This window comes from Rhinoraja longicauda, chromosome 34, assembly GCF_053455715.1.
Source record: "Rhinoraja longicauda isolate Sanriku21f chromosome 34, sRhiLon1.1, whole genome shotgun sequence".
NCBI classification, from domain to species: domain Eukaryota; kingdom Metazoa; phylum Chordata; class Chondrichthyes; order Rajiformes; family Arhynchobatidae; genus Rhinoraja; species Rhinoraja longicauda.
In genome coordinates, this window is record NC_135986.1 from 5914788 (window position 1) to 5937684 (window position 22897).

At 53.0% G+C, this 22897-nt stretch overlaps 1 protein-coding gene across 1 annotated transcript in view; it reads right to left on the minus strand.

The window, feature by feature from the left end:
* The window catches only part of LOC144609302 (uncharacterized), a 94965-nt gene that overhangs the window by 59368 nt on the left and 12700 nt on the right, over positions 1–22897 (minus strand). Inside the window, exons 2-4 of the mRNA XM_078427733.1 lie at positions 13135–13236; positions 2018–2502; positions 60–1037 (exon numbers count right to left, since the gene is read on the minus strand). Of these exons, the coding sequence (XP_078283859.1) occupies positions 60–999 (940 nt within the window). The 5' untranslated portion in view covers positions 1000–1037; positions 2018–2502; positions 13135–13236. The remainder of the gene's footprint in view (positions 1–59; positions 1038–2017; positions 2503–13134; positions 13237–22897) is intronic.

Sequence of the window (22897 nt, forward strand, 5' to 3'; positions counted from 1 at the left end):
GGCCTCCTCCTGCACCTATGTTTCTAACTCCGTAGAGACGGGCGGCTGGCAGTTCTTACCGTCGTCCACCTGGTCGTAGGTGTGCGTCAGGTGCTTCTCCTTGGGGCTGGGCGGAGCCGAGCGGGTGACCGGGGGGCTGGGGGGTAGCAGGGAGGTCCGGCCCCGGGCGGGCAGCCCCAGCCCCCGCACGTGAAGGTTGAGATGGTCCACGCACTTGGAGAACTTGTCCATGTCGGCCGCGGAGTAGCGCTGCGGGGCGACGGCAGATGGCAAGGGCAGCCGGGCAGGGGATAGGTGGAGCCGGGCGGGCAGCCGGGGGGCGCTGTCCTGGGAGCGCGGCCGGGGGGCGCTGTCCAGGGAGGGTGGCCGGGGGGCGTTGTCCTGGGAGCGCGGCCGGGTGGCGCTGTCCAGGGAGGGCGGCCGGGGGTCACTGTCCTGGGAGGGCTGCCGGGTGGCGCTGTCCAGGGAGGGCGGCCGGGGGGCGCTGTCCTGGGAGGGCGGCCGGGGGGCGCTGTCCTGGGAGGGCGGCCGGGGGGCGATGTCCAGGGAGGGCGGCCGGGGGGCGCTGTCCGGGGAGGTCCGCCCGGCCGACTTTTGGCGACGCGGCGGCTTGGGCATCGGGATGGCGTCGGGACCACCCGCCCTCTCGCCTTCCGGTTCGGGACCCCCGCCCGGCTGAGGCGCATCTCCCGCGGCGGTCGGCGGCGGCCCAGACGGGATGACGAGGAGATACCGGTCTTCCTCCGCCCCGCCCGCCCCCCCGCCCGCCGGGCGGTGGTTGGGCGTCTCGTTGATGGCAAGGACGTGGGCGAACGGTTCGTCGTCGCTCTGCGAGGAGTCGGACAGGGGGGAGTCCGTCATTGCCGGGTCCACCAGGGTGGCAGCGGGCGCGGGCCTCCACACCAGCACCATGCCTGGCCTCCCCCTGTGGCAAAGGCAGGGGCAGCTGATGGGGCAATGCCCACTGCCCACCATCTCACACGGGCCATCTGCCACCATCTCACACGGGCCATCTGCCACCGTCTCACACGGGCCATCTGCCACCGTCTCACACGGGCCGTCTGCCACCGTCTCACACGGGCCATCTGCAAAAGGAAGTCGGAGTTTAGTTCATTGTCACATGTGACGAGGTACAGCAAAATACGTGGGAACGTACTGAAGTAGTAGGGACGGTCTGAAGATAGGCCTCGAACCGAAACGTCACCCATCCATTTACAGTGTACAGTAGGGTCGCCAACTGTCCCGTATTAGCCGGGACATCCCATATTTTGGGTTAAATTGGTTTGTCCCGTACGGGACCGCCCTTGTCCCGTATTAGGCCCGGGGGCCGCTGTAGGCCCGGACGCTGCAGGCCCGGACACTGCAGGCCCGGACACTGCAGGCCCGGACACTGCAGGCCTGGGGGCCACTGTAGTCCCGGACAGTGTAGGCCCGGTCACTGTAGGCCCGGACACTGCAGGCCCGGACACTGTAGGCCCGGACACTGCAGGCACGGACGCTGCAGGCCTGGGGGCCACTGTAGTCCCGGACAGTGTAGGCCCGGTCACTGTAGGCCCGGACACTGCAGGCCCGGACACTGCAGGCCGGTCAGTGTAGGCCCGGACACTGCAGGCCCAGACACTGCAGGCCCAGACACTGCAGGCCCAGACACTGCAGGCCCGGACACTGTAGGCCCGGACACTGCAGGCCTGGACACTGCAGGCCCGGACGCTGCAGGCCCGGACGCTGCAGGCCCGACACTGTAGGCCCGACACTGTAGGCCCGGACACTACAGGCCCGGTCAGTGTAGGCCCGGACACTGTAGGCCCGGACACTGCAGGCCCGGACACCCGGGGGATCTTATACCAGTCAGTCAGCATTAATGTCTCAAGAACATTGAGGGCCTGCCATATCCCTCAGGGCAAGTCAGAGGGGAAATATTTGGGTTTCAGTTGTTGAACGCAGCTCACTCTGAGACGGAGGGCCGAACGGTTGCCGGGGAAACCAGGTAGGCGGAGGAGTGACTTATGAACTCCACCGCTCGCTGGCTCCAGGGCTCGCTGGTCGCTCGGCGGGCCCTGTCCGCGCCTGATCCCCGCCGCTTTTCACTGCCGTTTGCCGGGTAACCGTCCGTTTGCGCCGGGCCTTCGGCACCGGGGGGGAGTCCCTGGGGTGCTCGCGGGCCGACTCGGAACGCCCTGACCGCCGTGGGGCGCCTCACCGCCACCGCGACGCCCCTCCCCCGCTCCGGCAACCCGGGGGCCTTGTCGAAGCGCTCACGGATCTTCCGGACGTTGCCCCGGCCCGGGGCGGCCTCGCCGGCCGGGAACTCGGACACCGGGCGCTTGGCGGGGACCGGAGGGCTAGCTCTCGGCCGCCCCTTGCCGCCCATCGGCAGGCCGTCGTCCTGAGCACTCTTCCTCATTGGGGGCTTCGGCCTCAGGGGCGGCTTGGCCGGTGCCTGCCCGTCTCCAGGGTCTCCATCGTAATCCAGGGGGTCTCGCCTCAATAGCCGCCGCTCGCCTGCAGATCAGCCCGACAGGGAAAGAAATTAGCGACCGTACACAAAATAAATCTAAAGACATTTTCGTGACACAATGACACAATTTAGTCTGGGCAGAGCACAGAGAAGGTACATGAGGATAATGCCAGGTCTTGCCTTCCGTTTTAGTTTTAGAAATGCAGCTCGGAAACAGGCCCTTCGGCCCACCGGGTCCGTGCCGACCAGCGATCCCAGCACAATAACACTATCCTACACCCACTAGGGACAATTTTTACATGTACCAAGCCGATTAACCTACAAACCTGCACGTCTTTGGAGCGTGGTAGGAAACGGAGCACCCGGAGAAAACCCACGCAGGTCACATAGAAAATAGGTGCAGGGGTAGGCCATTCGGCCCTTCGAACCTGTACGCACCGCCATTCAATACGATCATGGCTGACCATCCAACTCAGTATCCCGTACCTGCCTTCTCTCCATACCCCCCTGATGCCTTTAGCCACAAGGGCCACATCTAACTCCCTCTTAAATATAGCCAATGAACTGGCCTCAACTAGTCAAGTCAAGTCAAGTCAAGTCAAATTTATTTGTCACATACACGCACACGATGTGCAGTGAAATGAAAGTGGCAATGCCTGCGGGTTGTGCACAAAAAAGAATTACAGTTACAGCTGGGGCAGAGAATTCCACAGATTCACCACTCTCTGTGTGAAAAAAAAACGTTCTCATCTCGGTCCTAAAAGACTTCTTCCCCCTTATCCTTAAACTGTGACCCCTTGTTCTGGACTTCCCCGACATCGGAACAATCTTCCTGCCTGTCCAACCCCTTAAGAATTTTGTACGTTTCTATCAGATCCCCCCCTCAATCTTCTAAATTCCAGCGAGTACAAGCCCAGTCTATCCAGTCAATAGACAATAGACAATAGGTGCAGGAGTAGGCCATTCAGCCCTTCGAGCCAGCACCGCCATTCAATGCGATCATGGCTGATCACTATCAATCAGTACCCCGTTCCTGCCTTCTCCCCATACCCCCTCACTCCGCTATCCTTAAGAGCTCTATCCAGCTCTCTCTTGAAAGCATCCAACGAACTGGCCTCCACTGCCTTCTGAGGCAGAGAATTCCACACCTTCACCACCCTCTGACTGAAAAAGTTCTTCCTCATCTCCGTTCTAAATGGCCTACCCCTTATTCTCAAACTGTGGCCCCTTGTTCTGGACTCCCCCAACATTGGGAACATGTTATCTGCCTCTAATGTGTCCAATCCCCTAATTATCTTATATGTTTCAATAAGATCCCCCCTCATCCTTCTAAATTCCAGTCTTTCTTCATATGAAAGTCCTGCCATCCCAGGGATCAATCTGGTGAACCTTCTCTGTACTCCCTCTATGGCAAGAATGTCTCTCCTCAGATTAGGAGCCTGAACTCGCTTGTAGAGTTCACGGGGAGAACGTACAAACTCCGTACAGACGGCGCCCGTGGTCGGGATCGAACCGGGTCTCCGGCGCTGTGAGGCGTTTCACCCTCCAGTGCAAACGAAACAAAAAATGTAAAAAAGGCGAACACTGCCTCACTAGCATGCTCTGAATTCTTTAATTAACTGGGGCTTTAACCTACTACCTGCATGTAGTAATGGGTTGGGCAAGAATGCTTTGTATGTCTTGTTATCTCTACCCGGTTGTAAAAGCCTGACATTTAAAGATGATTACATTTCACTGTGTCATCTGGTCTCTTTTGCAAACCGTGGCTTGTGTTCGACGCCGCGATATTAAAGCCGATGAATAGGACGTCAGTGTCTCGAGAACACCTGACCATTCGAAGAACGTCAACGACTGATCGCAGGAAGAACAACGGCCCTCTCTGTAACACCCGTCAACAACTCACCAGCTCGGGGTCAGGAACGCAGCCTAGACCATCACGCAATCTAACCTCCTCCCCCCCCTCCCCGCTGTCGACAGCCTAAGCCTACCTGATCTCCCCGTTAGACAACGGACAACAGGTGCAGGAGGAGGCCCGCTCGGCCCTTCGAGCCTGTACGCACCGCCAGTCGATGTGATCACGGCTGATCATTCTCAATCAGTACCCCGTTCCTGCCCTCTCCTCCTGCTAAACCCTAACCCCCCCCTCCCACTCCCGCACTGACCTCTCTGTCCTGGGGCCTCCTCCATTGTCAGAGTGGGACAAATTGGAGGAACAGCACCTCATATTTCGCTTGGGCAGCTTGCAGCCCAGCATTATGAAGAAAGACTTCTCCAACTTCAAGGAACCTTTGCTCTCTCTCTCTTCCTCTCTCTTCCTCTCTCTCTCTTCCCCCTCTCTCTTTCCCCCTCCCGTTCTTTTCTCCCCCCTCTCTCTCTCTCTTTTCCCCCTCCCTTTCTCCCCTCCTTTTCTTTTATTTTCTCTCTCTCTCTCTCTCTCTCTCTCTCTCTCTCTCTCTCTCTCTCTCTCTCTCTCTCTCTCTCCCTCCCTCTCTCCTCCCTCTCCCTCTCTCTCTCTCTCTCTCTCTCTCCTCCTCCTCTCTCCTCCCTCTCCCTCTCTCTCTCTCTCTCTCTCTCTCTCTCTCTCTCTCTCTCTCTCTCTCTCTCCCTCCCTCTCTCCTCCCTCTCCCTCCCTCTCCCTCTCTCTCTCTCTCTCTCTCTCTCTCTCTCTCTCTCCCTCCCTCTCTCCTCCCTCTCCCCCTCTTCTCTCTCTCTCTCTCTCTCTCTCCTCTCTCTCCCCTCTCTCTCCCCTCTCTCTCCCCTCCCTATCTCTCTCTCCCTATCTCTCCCTCTCTCTCTCCTCCCTCTCCCTCTCTCTCCCCCATCTCTCTCTCTCTCTCCCCCATCTCTCTCTCTCTCTCTCTCTCTCTCTCTCTCTCTCTCTCTCTCTCTCTCTCTCTCTCTCTCTCTCTCTCTCTCTCTCTCTCTCTCCCCTCTCTCTCCCCTCTCCCTCCCCCTCTCTCTCCCCTCTCTCTCCCCTCCCTATCTCTCCCTCCCTATCTCTCCCTCTCTCTCTCCTCCCTCTCCCTCTCTCTCTCTCCCCCATCTCTATCGCTGTCTCTCTCTCTCCCTCCTCCCTCTCTCTCCTCTCTCTCCTCTCCTCTCTCTCCTCTCTCTCCTCTCCTCTCCCTCCCTCCCTTCCTCCCTCCCTCCCTCCCTCTCTCTCTCTCCCTCCCCCATTCCCAGTTTTTTTAGTTTTTAGTTTTAGAGATACAGGCCCTTTCTGCCCACCGTGTCCGCGCCGACCAGCGATCCCCGTGCACTAACACTATCCCACACACACTGGAGACAATTTTTACATTTCTACCAAGACAATTAAACCGCCATTCAATGTGATCATGGCTGATCACTCTCAATCAGTACCCCGTTCCTGCCTTCTCCCCGTACCCCCTGACTCCGCTATCCTTAAGAGCTCTATCCAGCTCTCTCTTGAACGCAATTCAGAGAATTGCCTCCACTGCCTTCTGAGGCAGAGAATTCCACACCTTCACCACTCTCTGACTGAAAAAGTTTTTTCTCATCTGCGTTCTAAATGGCCTGCCCCTTATTCTTAAACTGTGTGGCCCCTGGTTCTGGACTCCCCCAACATTGGGAACATGTTTCCTGCCTCTAACGTGTCCAACCCCTTAATAATCTTATACGTTTCGATAAGATCCCCTCTCATCCTTCTAAATTCCAGTGTATACAAGCCTAGTCGCTCCAGTCTTTCAACATATGGACAGTCCCGGGAATTAAGCTGGTGAACCTACGCTGCACGCCCTCAATAGCAAGAATATCAAGAAGTCAGCATATTATTCACTTGATTTGCGCTTGTAGTCATTACAGACGAAGCGAGCTGCTCGGTCGGTGTTGTACTTTCTCCAGGGTGATCTTGTTCTTGTTGTTGTGTTGAAAGGATCCCATACAGCTCCACAATACTCCATTTGGGCCTGAGCAAGGACTTGTAGGCATTTATTCACTAAATGCTGGAGTAACTCAGCAGGTCAGGCAGCATCTCAGGAGAGAAGGAATGGGTGACGTTTCGGGTCGAGACCCTTCTTCAGACTGATGTCGGGGGGGGGGCGGGACAAAGGAAGGATATAGGTGGAGACGGGAAGATAGAGGGAGATCTGGGAAGGAGGAGGGGAAGAGAGGGACAGAGGAACTATCTAAAGTGGGAGAAGTCGATGTTCATACCACTGGGCTGCAAGCTGCCCAGGCGAAATATGAGGTGCTGCTGTTCCTCCAATTTCCGCTGGGCCTCACTATGGCACTGGAGGAGGCCCATGACAGAAAGGTCAGCCTGGGAGTGGGAGGGGGAGTTGAAGTGCTCAGCCACAGGGAGATCAGGTTGGTTAAGGCGGACTGAGCGGAGGTCATACTGAACCAGTATGAACATCGACTTCTCCAACTTTAGATAGTTCCTCTGTCCCTCTCTTCCCCTCCCCCTTCCCAGTTCTCCCTCTATCTTCCCGTCTCCAACTATATCCTTCCTTTGTCCCGCCCCCCCCCTGACATCAGTCTGAAGAAGGGTCTCGGCCCGAAACGTCACCCATTCCTTCTCTCCTGAGATGCTGCCTGACCCGCTGAGTTACCCCAGCATTTTGTGAAATAAATACCTTCGATTTGTACCAGCATCTGCAGTTATTTTCTTACACAGATCTAGTAGCTCGATCTCCTTTTTAAATGACTGCACATCGGGAGCCACACATCGTGTGTGTTGGGTGGTAACATATCCCATTCCCTGTTCATCCTTGGCAAGTTAGGAGGAGGAGGAGTTCAATGAGATCTGGGTGTCCTAGTGCATCAGTCAATGAAAGGAAGCATGCAGGTACAGCAGGCAGTGAAGAAAGCCAATGGAATGTTGGCCTTCGTAACAAGAGGAGTTGAGTATAGGAGCAAAGAGGTCCTTCTACAGTTGTACAGGGCCCTAGTGAGACCGCACCTGGAGTACTGTGTGCAGTTGTACAGGGCCCTAGTGAGACCGCACCTGGAGTACTGTGTGCAGTTGTACAGGGCCCTGGTGAGACCGCACCTGGAGTACTGTGTGCAGTTTTGGTCTCCAAATTTGAGGAAGGATATTCTTGCTATGGAGGGCGTGCAGCGTAGGTTCACTAGGTTAATTCCCGGAATGGCGGGACTGTCGTATGTTGAAAGGCTGGAGCGATTGGGCTTGTATACACTGGAATTTAGAAGGATGAGGGGGGATCTTATTGAAACATATAAGATAATTAGGGGATTGGACACATTAGAGGCAGGAAACATGTTCCCAATGTTGGGGGAGTCCAGAACAAGGGGCCACAGTTTAAGAATAAGGGGTAGGCCATTTAGAACGGAGATGAGGAAGAACTTTTTCAGTCAGAGGGTGGTGAAGGTGTGGAATTCTCTGCCTCAGAAGGCAGTGGAGGCCAGTTCGTTGGATGCTTTCAAGAGAGAGCTGGATAGAGCTCTTAAGGATAGCGGAGTGAGGGGGTATGGGGAGAAGGCAGGAACGTGGTACTGATTGAGAGTGATCAGCCATGATCGCATTGAATGGCGGTGCTGGCTCGAAGGGCTGAATGGCCTACTCCTGCACCTATTGTCTATTGTCTATTGTCTATAAAGGGAATATTGGTAGCAACGTTTATTGAAATTCAGCGAGTTAATGATGTATCGGGACCGGCATTTTGTCTCGTTTCATGGCGGTTGGTGCTCTGGGATGGGACGGGAGATTTGATGGCGTGATTTTGCCAATCTCAGTGTAAATTGCAATAAGTCCCAGCCTGCTTCTGTGGAGCTCTAGGGGTATCCCATACAAGACACTAGACAATAGGTGCAGGAGTAGGCAATTCTGGCCCTTTGAGCCAGCACCGCCATTCAATGTGATCATGGCTATATCTCTTTGAACATGCGTGATAGTTTATTGGGGGGGGGGGGAGGGGGGGTGGAGAGGGTGGGGAGAGGGTGCTGCATCAATGCAGGAGAGGTTTTGGGCCCAATGGGTCAATAGACAATAGACAATACAATAGACAATAGGTGCAGGAGTAGGCCATTCAGCCCTTCGAGCCAGCACCGCCATTCAATGCGATCATGGCTGATCACTCTCAATCAGTACCCCGTTCCTGCCTTCTCCCCATACCCCCTCACTCCGCTATCCTTAAGAGCTCTATCCAGCTCTCTCTTGAAAGCATCCAACGAACTGGCCTCCACTGCCTTCTGAGGCAGAGAATTCCACACCTTCACCACCCTCTGACTGAAAAAGTTCTTCCTCATCTCCGTTCTAAGAGCTCTATCCAGCTCTCTCTTGAAAGCATCCAACGAACTGGCCTCCACTTGGTCTGGTGGTGACATTAAAAGCAACACTGAACCACTGACATTGACACAAATTGCCGATTGAGCGGAAGAGTCACAGGAATGCAAATGGCATCTTTGAGCGGCTGGAGAAGAATCTGGATCAACTAGTTGCACTTGCTCTCTAAACCTGCATTGCAAACTAGACCAAATGTGCAGGAAGGAACTGCAGGTGCTGGTTTACACCGAAGATAAACAAGATAAATGCTGGAGTAACTCAGCGGGTCAGGCAGCATCTCCGGCGAACAGGAACAGGTGACGTTTCAACAGACAATAGGTGCAGGAGGAGGCCATTCGGCCCCTTGAACCAGCACCGCCATTCAACGTGATCATGGCTGATCGTCCACAATCAGTACCCCGTTCCTGCCTTCTCCCCGTACCCTCTGACTCCGCTATCCTTAAGAGCTCTATCTAGCTCTCTCTTGAATGCATTCAGAGAATTGGCCTCCACTGCCTTCCGAGGCAGAGAATTCCACAGATTCACAACTCTCTGACTGAAAAAGTTCTTCCTCATCTCCGTTCTAAATCGCCGACCCCTTATTCTTAAACTGTGTGTGGCCCGTGGTTCTGGACTCCCCCAACATTGGGAACATGTTTCCTGCCTCTAACGTGTCCAACCCCTTAATAATCTTATACGTTTCGATAAGATCCCCTCTCATCCTTCTAAATTCCAGTGTATACAAACAAGCCTAGTCGCTCCAGTCTTTCAACATACGACAGTCCCGCCATTCCGGGGATTAACCTGGTGAACCTACGCTGCACGCCCTCAATAGCAAGAATATCCTTCCTCAAATTTGGAGACCAAAACTGCACACAGTGCTCCAGGTGCGGTCTCACTAGGGCCCTGTACAACTGCACACAGTACTCCAGGTGCGGTCTCACTAGGGCCCTGTACAACTGCACACAGTACTCCAGGTGCGGTCTCACCAGGGCCCTGTACAACTGCAGAAGGACCTCTTTGCTCCTATACTCAACTCCTCTTGTTACGAAGGCCAACATTCCATTGGCTTTCTTCACTGCCTGCTGTACCTGTATGCTTCCGGAGCCACCCGCTGTCACAGGGCTATGGCAAACATCTCAAAACAACTGCAGGCTGTCGGAGACCTTCCTCACCCCCACGATGGTGGAGGCAGAGATTATTGCCGAGGTGTGAAACGTGCAACAACAGAGAACGAACGTCAACATAGGTAGACGCACAAAATGCTGGAGTAACTCAGCGGGTCAGGCAGCATCTCGGGAGAGAAGGAATGGGTGACGTTTCGGGTCGAGACCCTTCTTCAGACCTTCAGTCACCCATTCCTTCTCTCCAGAGATGCTGCCTGACCCGCTGAGTTACTCCACCGTTTTGTGTCTACCTTCGATTTGAACCAGCCACGATCACATTGAATGGCGGTGTTGGTTCAAAGGGCCGAATGGCCTCCTCCTGCACCTATTGTCTATTGTCTATCTGCAGTTATTTTCCTACACTTCTTCAGACTGATGTCAGGGGAGGGGGGCGGGACAGAGATAGGATGTAGTCGGAGACGGGAGGACTAGTGGGAGAACGGGGAAGGGGGAGAGGGGATGGAGAGAGAGGGAGAGCAGGGACAATCTGAAGTTAGAGAAGTCAATGTTCGTACCACTGGGGTGTAAACTGCCCAAGCGAAATATGAGGTGCTGTTCCTCCATTTTGCGCTGGGCCTCACTCTGACAGTGGAGGAGGCCCAGGACAGAGAGGTCAGTGCGGGAGTGGGAGGGGGAGTTGAAGTGCTGAGCCACCGGGAGATCAGGTTGGTTAAGGCGGACTGAGCGGAGGTGTTGAGGGAAACGATCGCCGAGCCTGATGTAGAGAAGTTGACACCTGGAGCAGCGGATACAGTAGATGAGGTTGGAGGAGGTGCAGGTGAACAAAGTCTTAGACCGTTCCTATATACACTCAATTAGAGAGAGTCACACAGGCCCTCCAGCCCAACAGGTTTTAGTGTAGGAAGGAACAGCAGAAGCTTGTTTACACCAAAGATAGACACAAAATGCCGGAGTAACTCAGCAGGTCAGGCAGCATCTCCGGAGAGAAGGAATGGGTGACGTTTCGGGTCGAGACCCTTCTTCAGACTGAAGAAGGGTCTCGACCCGAAACGTCACCCATTCCTTCTCTCCCGAGATGCTGCCTGACCCGCTGAGTTACTCCGGCATTTTGTGAATAAATACCTTCGATTTAAACCAGCATCAGCAGTTTTTTCCAACACGGTTCATTGTTAACTGAGGTTACAATAGACAATAGGTGCAGGTGGAGGCCATTCGGCCCTTCGAGCCAGCACCGCCATTCAATGTGATCATGGCTGATCATTCTCAATCAGTACCCCGTTCCTGCCCTCTCCCCGTACCCCCTGACTCCGCTATCCTTAAGAGCTCTATCCAGCTCTCTCTTGAATGCATTCAGAGAATTGGCCTCCGCTGCCTTCTGAGGCAGAGAATTCCACAGATTCACAACTCTCTGACTGAATTTGTTTTTCCTCATCTCCGTTCTAAATGGCCTTACCCCTTATTCTTAAACTGTGTGTGGCCCCTGGTTCTGGACTCCCCCAACATTGGGAACATGTTTCCTGCCTCTAACGTGTCCAACCCCTTAATAATCTTATACGTTTCAATAAGATCCCCTCTCATCCTTCTAAATTCCAGTGACCACACAGGTGACTACACAATCGGTAATATTTAATCAGGAAGACACTTGCGTTTACTTAAGTGTAGTTTAGAGATACAGTGCGGAAACAGGCCCTTCGGCCCACCGTGTCCGCGCCGACCAGCGATCCCCGCACACCAACACCACCCTACACACACCAGGGACAATTTAACAAGTTGCCAAGCTAACTAGCCTTGTTGTACAGGGCCCTAGTGAGACCGCACCTGGAGTACTGTGTGCAGTTGTACAGGGCCCTAGTGAGACCGCACCTGGAGTACTGTGTGCAGTTGTACAGGGCCCTAGTGAGACCGCACCTGGAGTACTGTGTGCAGTTGTACAGGGCCCTAGTGAGACCGCACCTGGAGTACTGTGTGCAGTTGTACAGGGCCCTAGTGAGACCGCACCTGGAGTACTGTGTGCAGTTGTACAGGGCCCTAGTGAGACCGCACCTGGAGTACTGTGTGCAGTTGTACAGGGCCCTAGTGAGACCGCACCTGGAGTACTGTGTGCAGTTGTACAGGGCCCTAGTGAGACCGCACCTGGAGTACTGTGTGCAGTTGTACAGGGCCCTAGTGAGACCGCACCTGGAGTACTGTGTGCAGTTGTACAGGGCCCTAGTGAGACCGCACCTGGAGTACTGTGTGCAGTTGTACAGGGCCCTAGTGAGACCGCACCTGGAGTACTGTGTGCAGTTGTACAGGGCCCTAGTGAGACCGCACCTGGAGTACTGTGTGCAGTTGTACAGGGCCCTAGTGAGACTGCACCTGGAGTACTGTGTGCAGTTGTACAGGGCCCTAGTGAGACCGCATCTGGAGTACTGTGTGCAGTTGTACAGGGCCCTAGTGAGACCGCATCTGGAGTACTGTTTGCAGTTTTGGTCTCCAAATTTGAGGAAGGATATTCTTGCTATTGAGGGCGTGCAGCGTAGGTTCACCAGGTTAATTCCCGGAATGGCGGGACTGTCATATGTTGAAAGACTGGAGCGACTAGGCTTGTATACACTGGAATTTAGAAGGATGAGAGGGGATCTTATCAAAACGTATAAGATTATTAAGGGGTTGGACAGATTAGAGGCAGGAAACATGTTCCCAATGTTGGGGGAGTCCAGAACCAGGGGACACACACAGTTTAAGAATAAGGGGTCGGCCATTTAGAACGGAGATGAGGAAAAACAAATTCAGTCAGAGAGTTGTGAATCTGTGGAATTCTCTGCCTCAGAGGGCAGTGGAGGCCAATTCTCCGAATACATTCAAGAGAGAACTAGATAGAGCTCTTAAGGATAGCGGAGTCAGGGGGTACGGGGAGAGGGCAGGAACGGGGTACTGATTGAGAATGATCAGCCATGATCACATTGAATGGCGGTGCGTACAGGCTCGAGGGGCCGAATGGCCTCCTCCTGCACCTATTGTCTATTGTCTAGCCCTTAAACCCGCACGTCTTTGGAGTGTGGGAGGAAACCAGAGGTCTCAGGAAAAAACCCACGGGGTGAACGTAGAAACTCCGAGCAGACAGCACCCGTGGTCGGGATCGAACCGGGCTCTCTGGCGCTGTGAGGCGGCGGTTCTACCGGTGGGCCGAAGGGCCTCTTTGTGAGCTGCATCTCTCTCTAACACAGCGAGATCAGATTCACCAGCGAGGTAGGTGGAAGTGCAAGCCTCACGTGCAGGAGATAGGGAGGCGAATAAAACACAAATGGCGCCCTGACACCTACCTTAGCGTTTGACCCGTTCCTCATTCAGTCGTTCCTAGGCACATCCTTGGTTACGAGTTACAAACAGGAAACGCTGGAAACACTCAGCGGGTCAGGCAGTATCTGCGGAAGAGAGACAGAGAGTTAGTTTAGTTTTCGAGATGCAGCGCGGAAGCAGGCCGTTTCGGCCCACCGGGTCCGCGCCGCCCAGCGATCCCCGCACACTAACACTATCCCACGCCCACCAGGGACAATTTGTACATTTACACCAAGCCAATTAGCCTTCAAACCCCGCACGTCTTTGGAGCGTGGGAGGAAACCTGAAGGTCTCGGAGAAAACCCACGCAGGTCACGGGGAGAACGTACAAACTCCGTACAGACGGCGCCCGTAGTCGGGATCGAACCTGAGTCTCCGGCGCTGCATTCGCTGTAAGGCAGCAACTCTACCGCTGCGCTCCAATATTAATGATGGGGATTGGGATACTCTTACACCACCTCACATCACCTAACCGTGCTCTCCAGAGCCGGGTTACTCCAGCACTTTGTGTCTTTTATTGTAAACCAGCATCCTGTTGGGTCGGCACGGTGGCGCAGCGGTAGACTTGCTGCCTCCCAGCGCCGGAGACCCGGGTTCCGATCCCGACTACAGCCTGCTGTCTGGACAGAGTTTGTGCGTTCTCCCCGTGATATTATCTGAATGGTGGCCGATTAGGAGAAGGGGAGATGCAACGTGACCTGGGTGTCGTGGTGCACCAGTCGTTGAAAGCAAGCGTGCAGGTGCAGCAGGCAGTGAAGAAAGCCAATGGTATGTTGGCATTCATAGCGAGGGGATTTGAGTATAGGAGCAGGGAGGTTCTGCTGCAGTTGGACAGGGCATTGGTGAGACCGCACCTGGAGTATTGCGTACAGTTTTGGTCTCCTAATCTGAGGGCGGCACGGTAGCGCAGCGGTAGAGTTGCTGCTTTACAGCGAATGCAGCGCCGGAGACTCAGGTTCGATCCTGACTACGGGTGCTGCACTGTAAGGAGTTTGTACGTTCTCCCCGTGACCTGCGTGGGTTTTCTCCGAGATCTTCGGTTTCCTCCCACACTCCAAAGACGTACAGGTATGTAGGTTAATTGGCTGGGTAAATGTAAAAAATTGTCGCTAGTGGGTGTAGGACAGTGTTAATGTGCGGGGATCGCTGGGCGGCACGGACTTGGAGGGCCAAAAAGGCCTGTTTCCGGCTGTATATATATGATATGATATGATATTCTTGCCATAGAGGGAGTACAGAGAAGGTTCACCAGATTGATTCCTGGGATGGCAGGACTTTCATATGAAGAAAGACTGGATAGACTCGGCTTGTACTCGCTGGAATTTAGAAGATTGAGGGGGGATCTTATAGAAACGTACAAAATTCTTAAGGGGTTGGACAGGCTAGATGCAGGAAGATTGTTCCCCATGTTGGGGAAGTCCAGAACCAGGGGTCACAGTTTAAGGATAAGGGGGAAGTCTTTTAGGACCGAGATGAGAACGTTTATTTTCACACAGAGAGTGGTGAATCTGTGGAATTCTCTGCCACAGAAGGTAGTTGAGGCCAGTTCATTGGCTATATTTAAGAGGGAGTTAGATGTGGCCCTTGTGGCTAAAGGGATCAGGGGGTATGGAGAGAAGGCAGGTACGGGATACTGAGTTGGATGATCAGCCATGATCATATTGAATGGCGGTGCGTACAGGCTCGAAGGGCCGAATGGCCTACTCCTGCACCTATTTTCTTTGTTTCTATGTTTCTATGTGACCTGCGTGGGTGTCCTCCCGCACTCTAAAGACGTGCACGTTTGTCGGTTAATTGGCCTTTGTAATTTGTCCCGAGTTTGTCGGATAGAACTAGTGTACCAGGCGATCGTTGGGTCAAAGAAACATGGAAAACAGGTGCAGGAGGAGGCCATTCGGCCCTTCGAGCCTGTACGCACCGCCATTCATTGTGATCGCGGCTGATCGTCCCCAATCAGTAACCCGTGCCTGCCTTCACCCCGTATCCCTTGATTCCGCTAGTCCCCTAGAGCTCTATCTAACTCTCTCTTAAATCCATCCAGTGAATCGGCCTCCACTGCCCTCTGTGGCAGAGGACTGTGGAGGAAATCCTCGGGAAAAAAAAGCCACGCGGGTCACGGGGAGAACGTACAAACGGCGTACGGACGGGCAACCTTAGTCGGGACGGAACCCGGGCCTCCGGCGCCGTGAGGCAGCAACTCTACCGCCGCGCCAAGGGTTCATCGTAGCGGTACCAGGGAAGGGTGGACGTGGGTTTAAGGTCTCCAGCACCCTCTCCTCTCCCCCCCTTCCCCCTCGCCTCCCCCCCCCCCCTCCCCCTCAACCCTCCTCCCTCCCTCCCTTGGAGATAGATTTAGATTTTTAGATTTAGATTTGTAGATTTAGAGATACTGCGCGGACCAGGCCCTTCGGCCCACCGAGTCCGTGCCGCCCAGCGATCCCCGCACATTTAAACTTTAAAACGTCAATAACTTTAAAAATATAACACCGATTTCAATGAAACTTCTTCCATTAGCACCAAAGGGACGACGGTGAGTAAGGTGGGCCTAGAACTGTTGCGCTATCGTGCACCGTTTTGGCTGTGGTTCACGAACAAACAAACGAGAGTTTCAGTGTATAGATAGATAGATAGACGTTTAGTTTTAGGATTGACTGGTGCACGAACGAGTGCTTCAGTCCAACCTTGGCCCCCTGTCCCTCTGATTTGATGGCAACGATTCATGTTCACTGTTCAAGTCATGGTCAGGGTCAGGAACAATGTTGTTGGCCAATGTTATAGACAATAGACAATAGGTGCAGGAGGAGGCCATTCGGCCCTTCGAGCCTTGTACGCACCGCCATTCAATGTGATCATGGCTGATCATTCTCAATCAGTACCCCGTTCCTGCCCCTCTCCCCGTACCCCCTGACTCCGCTATCCTTAAGAGCTCTATCCAGCTCTCTCTTGAATGCATTCAGAGAATTGGCCTCCACTGCCTTCTGAGGCAGAGAATTCCACAGATTCACAACTCTCTGACTGAGAATGTTATTGTGGTGGGCTGATCCATAGACTTTCTCAAAGGTATTTATTCACAAAATGCTGGAGTAACTCAGCGGGTCAGGCAGCATCTCAGGAGAGACGGAATGGGCGACGTTTCGGGTCGAGACCCTTCTTCAGACTGAAGAAGGGTCTCGATCCGATACGGTTCAGTCTGAAGAAGGGTCTCGACCCGAAACGTCACCCATTCCTTCTCTCCCGAGATGCTGCCTGACCCGCTGAGTTACTCCAGCGTTTTGTGAATAAATACCTTCGATTTGTACCAGCATCTGCAGTTATTTCCTTGTACGTAGAGTTTCTGAAGGGGTTGACCGACGATCTTTGAGCAGATTTTACATTTGGCGGAGCAGTTTTGACTTTAAAGTGGACAAACACTTAGCATTACAATACTGAAGAACTACACGTAATCACAGAAGTAAGGAACAAAAGATGAATCTGTCTGCCCACCCCAAAGGGCCTGAGGTGGCGAAGAAAATAAACTCGTTGTCTTGTCCTATTGCAGACAGATTCAACGTGGTCTTTCCAGGTTACCAGAAGGTCTATCATCACACACCAAGTATTGAAATGAACACTCCTGCTTGACAATTGTTTCCAAACGCGGCCTGACCAGAGCCTTATCGTACCAGCTACCGGCCCTGGAGGACATCTACAACGCACGCTGCCTCAGGCAACCCACTAGGACCCTGCACTCTACAAGGACCCTGCACTCCCATGCCACCGTCTGTTTGAACCCACCTCCATCTGGCAGACCGTTACAAGGCCTTCTACGCCCGCACCTCCAGGCTAAGAAACAGCTTTAGACAGTAGACAATAGGTGCAGGAGGAGGCCATTCGGCCCTTCGAGCCAGCACCGCCATTCAATGTGATCATGGCTGATCATTCTCAATCAGTACCCCGTTCCTGCCTTCTCCCTTGACTCCGCTATCCTGAAGAGCTCTATCCAGCTCTCTCTTGAATGCATTCAGAGAATTGGCCTCCACTGCCTTCTGAGGCAGAGAATTCCACAGATTCGCAACTCTCTGACTGAAAAAGTTTTTCCTCATCTCCGTTCTAAATGGCCTACCCCTTATTCTTAAACTGACTCTGCTATCCTTAAGAGCTCTATCAAGCTCTCTCTTGAATGCATTCAGGGAATTGGCCTCCACTGCCTTCTGAGGCAGAGAATTCCACAGATTAACAACTCTCTGGGTGAAAAGGTTTTCCTCATCTCTGTTCTAAATGGCCTTACCCCTTATTCTTAAACTGTGTGTGGCCCCTGTGGCTTCTGTTTATCTTTGTATTAATCTCAAGAGCACTCCACTTGACCACTCCGTTTACCTTAGGAAAATAACTGCAGATGCTGGTACAAATCGAAGGTGTCACAAAACGCCGGAGTCACTGAGCGGGTCGGGCAGCATCTCTGGAGAGAAGGAACGGGTGACCGTTCCGGGTCGAGACCCTTCTTCAGACTGATGTCAGGTGGGGGGGGTGTGGGGGCGGGACAAAGATAGGACGTAGTCGGAGACAGGAGGACTAGTGGGAGAACCGTGATTATGAGTGTTCTTCAGTATTGTAATAGTACATGGTCCTTCTCTCCAGAGATGCTGACAGAAAGCAAAGAGTGGGGATAAATGGGGCCCTTTCGGAATGGCAGGCAGTGACCAGTGGGGTACCGCAAGGTTCGGTGCTGGGACCCCAGCTATTTACGATATACATTAATGACTTAGACGAAGGGATTAAAAGTACCATTAGCAAATTTGCAGATGATACTAAGCTGGGGGGTAGTGTGAATTGTGAGGAAGATGCAATAAGGCTGCAGGGTGACTTGGACAGGTTGTGTGAGTGGGCGGATACATGGCAGATGCAGTTTAATGTAGATAAGTGTGAGGTTATTCACTTTGGAAGTAAGAATAGAAAGGCAGATTATTATCTGAATGGTGTCAAGTTAGGAGGAGGGGGAGTTCAACGAGATCTGGGTGTCCTAGTGCATCAGTCAATGAAAGGAAGCATGCAGGTACAGCAGGCAGTGAAGAAAGCCAATGGAATGTTGGCCTTCATAACAAGAGGAGTTGAGTATAGGAGCAAAGAGGTCCTTCTACAGTTGTACCGGGCCCTGGTGAGACCGCACCTGGAGTACTGTGTGCAGTTTTGGTCTCCAAATTTGAGGAAGGATATTCTTGCTATGGAGGGCGTGCAGCGTAGGTTCACCAGGTTAATTCCCGGAATGGCGGGACTGTCGTATGTTGAAAGGCTGGAGCGATTGGGCTTGTATACACTGGAATTTAGAAGGATGAGGGGGGATCTTATTGAAACATATAAGATAATTAGGGGATTGGACACATTAGAGGCAGGAAACATGTTCCCAATGTTGGGGGAGTCCAGAACAAGGGGCCACAGTTTAAGAATAAGGGGTCGGCCATTTAGAACGGAGATGAGGAAGAACTTTTTCAGTCAGAGAGTGGTGAAGGTGTGGAATTCTCTGCCTCAGAAGGCAGTGGAGGCCAGTTCGTTGGATGCTTTCAAGAGAGAGCTGGATAGAGCTCTTAAGGATAGCGGAGTGAGGGGGTATGGGGAGAAGGCAGGAACGGGGTACTGATTGAGAGTGATCAGCCATGATCGCATTGAATGGCGGTGCTGGCTCGAAGGGCTGAATGGCCTCCTGCTGCACCTATTGTCTATTGTCTATTGTCTATTGTCTGACCTGCTGAGTTACTCCAGCATTTTGTGAATACCTTTGTTTACCTTCCTCGTTCCTCGTTCCTCGTTTCTACAAACTGCTAGGCAAGATGTCCAGCACCTTCCGTGCCAGGGACAACGAAAACTTAACACAGTAATCGGAACAGCGTTGGGTTTAGCTCCGGGTGGAGTGTTTAGATTGAGGCAGGTACTAATTCCTGAGCAGTCGGTCTCTCGACTGCGCCCGAGACTGCCAACATACACACCCACGTAAACTAGCGACAAGACCCATCCACCCCTCGGGTTCCTCGAACTCCTGCCAACGCTCAGAGGTGCCTGGGAACGACACGCCTGCGCGGAGTTTGCACGTTCTCCCCGTGGCAGCGCGGGACTCCTCCCACACTCCAAAGACGTGGAGGTTTGGAGGTTGATTGGCTTCGGTGAAGATTGTAAATTGTTCCCTCTAGCGTGTCAGATAGCGCTACTGTAGGGGTGGGTGGGGGGGATCTATAAACCTTCTGAAGAAGGGTCTCGACCCGAAACGTCGCCCGTTCCTTCTCTCCGGAGATGCTGCCTGACCCGCTGAGTAACTCCAGCATTTTGTGTCTACCTATAAATGGCCCCTAGTGGGTATAGGACAGTGTTAATAGACCATAAACAATAGACAATAGGTGCAGGAGGAGGCCATTCATTGTGATCATGGCTGATCGTCCACAATCAGTACCCCGTTCCTGCCTTCTCCCCATACCCCCTGACTCCGCTATCCTTAAGAGCAGCAGTGGGAACGCAGGTCAGTGGGAAAGTCGGAAAAAAACACCGAGGGAAGCGAGGGGGGGATTGGGAACAGGCTGAGAACCCAAGCCTTACGTCCACCTCTGCCCAGCATACCTCTGGCCAACGTCCAGTCCCTGGAGAACAAGCTGGATGACCCTGAAGGCGAGGATCAGATTCCAGAGGGACTTTCCGCGGCACTTTCCATCGCTCGGTGGGGGCTCAGGACTTTCGTCGGCCTGCTCGGCTCGGCTCGGCCCTGGGTCTTTCCATCGCCCGGCGGGGGCTTCAAAAGTCGGGAGCCTCGATCGCCTCGTGGCGCCACGGGAGAAGGATGAGGAGGAGATAATGACTTTTCTTTGCCTTCCATCACAGTGAGGGTGTGCCTGGAGCAATCACTGTGATGGCTGTTTGTGTTAAAATTGTACCTGTGTGTCCTGTGCTTTTTGTTGTCTACTGCCGGACCCTGACGTGAGAGGACGCTGGCGTTGTTTATTCGCCGTTTCTCCGTCAGGATAGTTTGTCTGTTTGTTATTATGTTATGACTGTTTTTGTAAAGCGTCTTTGAGCACCTGGTAAAGCGCTATATAAAATAAATGCATTTTGGTAGGACAAATCAAAATAGGACGTACAGGGTAAATGGTAGGGAATTGAGGAATGCAGTGGAACAGAGGGATCTGGGAATAACTGTGCATTGTTCCCTGAAGGTGGAATCTCATGTGGATAGGGTGGTGAAGAAGGCGTTTGGTATGCTTGCCTTTATAAATCAGAGCATCGAGTATAGAAGTTGGGATGTAATGTTAAAATTGTACAGGGCATTGGTGAGGCCGAATCTGGAGTATGGTGTGCAGTTCTGGTCGCCAAATTATAGGAAGGATGTCGACAAAATGGAGAGGGTACAGAGGAGATTTACTAGAATGTTGCCTGGGTTTCAGCACTTAAGCTACAGAGAGAGAGGTTGAACAGGTTGGGTCTTTATTCTTTGGAGCGTAGAAGGTTGAGGGGGGACTTGATAGAGGTTTTTTAAAATTTTGAGAGGGACGGACAGAGTTGACGTGGGTAGGCTTTTCCCTTTGAGAGTGGGGAAGATTCCAACAAGGGGACATAGCTTCAGAATTGAGGGACAAAGGTTTAGGGGTAACATGAGGGGGAACTTCTTTACTCAGAGGGTTGTGGCTGTATGGAATGGGCTTCCGGTGGAAGTGGTGGAGGCTGGCTCGATTTTATTATTTAAGAGTAAATTGGATAGGTATATGGATAAGAGGGGATTGGAGGGTTATGGTCTGAGTGCAGGTAGATGAGACTAGGTCAGGGAGAATGGTCGGCGTGGACTGGTAGGGCCGGACAGGCCTGTTTCCATGCTGTAGTTGTTATATGTTATATGTTGTTATATTATTATTATTATTATAAAGAACTGTAACATCCTTTGTCTGACCGAAACATGGCTGACCCCGCTGGTGCCTGACCAGGTGATCTGCCCATCCGGGTCATTCACTGTTTTCCGGGCGGACAGAACGGAAGAATCCGGGAAGTCCAAGGGCGGAGGAGTCTGCTTCTTGACCAACAATAACTGGTGCAATCCTGGAAATATTAAGACCCTTTCTCGTTGCTGATCGCCGGACCTGGAACATCTGACTATCCAATGCCGACCATTCTACCTACCCCGGGAGTTCAGCTCGGTGATCATCACAGCCGTCTATATCCCACCGCATGCGGACACCGACGTGGCACTGTCCACCCTACACCATGTGTTGTGTCAACACCAAAACAAGAACCATGATGCAGCTGTGCTGGTGGCTGGAGACTTCAATAGGGCAAATCTCTAAAAGGTCATGCCCAACTTCTACCAACGCGTCACGTGTGTCACCAGGGGGGAAAGAACTTTGGACCACTGCTACACGCCGTTCAGGAAAGGCTACAAGGCCGTTTCTCTCCCTCCTTTTGGGAAATCTGACCATTTTCCTGCTGCCGGAGTACAAACAACGGATAGTACGGGAAGCGACAGTGACGAGGGACGTAAAGCGGTGGTCTGACCATTCAGAGGCCATGCTGCAAGATGCACTGAGCGAAGTCGACTGGAACATGTTCCAAGCAAGTTCCAGAGACGTCAATGAGTTTGCGGAAGCGGTTACGGACTTCATTGCCACAATAGCCGATACCATCATCCCCACGGTAAGGGTCGGTATCTTCCCTAACCACAAACCCTGGGTGGACAGGTCTATTCACGTGGCCTTGAATGCTCGCACCCCTGCTTACAACTCCGGCCTGGCATCCGGCAAATAAGGGCGGCACGGTAGCGCAGCGGTAGAGTTGCTGCTTTACAGCGAATGCAGCGCCGGAGACTCAGGTTCGATCCTGACTACGGGTGCTGTACTGTAAGGAGTTTGTACGTTCTCCCCGTGACCTGCGTGGGTTTTCTCCGAGATCTTCGGTTTCCTCCCACACTCCAAAGACGTACAGGTATGTAGGTTAATTGGCTGGGCAAATGTAAAATGTAAAAATTGTCCCTAGTGGGTGTAGGATAGTGTTAATGTGCGGGGATCGCTGGGCGGCACGGACTTGGTGGGCCGAAAAGGCCTGTTTCCGGCTGTATATATATGATATGATATGAACATGGACCACTACAAGGGAGAGTCCTACCGACTGCGAAGGGCAGTGAAGGATGCAAAAAGGAGGTACCGGGACAAGATGGAGTCACAGATGGAGCAGCAGGACACCAGGCGCCTTTGGCAGGGGCTACGGACTATAAATGTGAGGTTATCCACTTTGGCGGCAAGAACAGGAAAGCAGAGTATTACCTGAATGGTGACCGATTGGGAGAAGGGGAGATGCAACGTGACCTGGGTGTCGTGGTGCACCAGTCATTGAAAGCAAGCGTGCAGGTGCAGCAGGCAGTGAAGAAAGCCAATGGTATGTTGGCATTCATAGCAAGAGGATTTGAGTTTAGGAGCAGGGAGGTTCTGCTGCAGTTGTACAGGGCCTTGGTGAGACCGCACCTGGAGTATTGTGTACAGTTTTGGTCTCCTAACCTGAGGAAAGACGTTCTTGCCTTAGAGGGAGTACAGAGAAGGTTCACCAGATTGATCCCTGGGATGGCGGGACTTTCATATGAAGAAAGATTAGATAGACTGGGCTTGTACTCGCTGGAATTTAGAAGACTGAGGGGGGATCTTATAGAAACATATAAAATTCTTAAGGGGTTGGAGAGGCTAGATGCGGGAAGATTGTTCCCGATGTTGGGGGAGTCCAGAACCAGGGGTCACAGCTTAAGGATAAGGGGGAAGT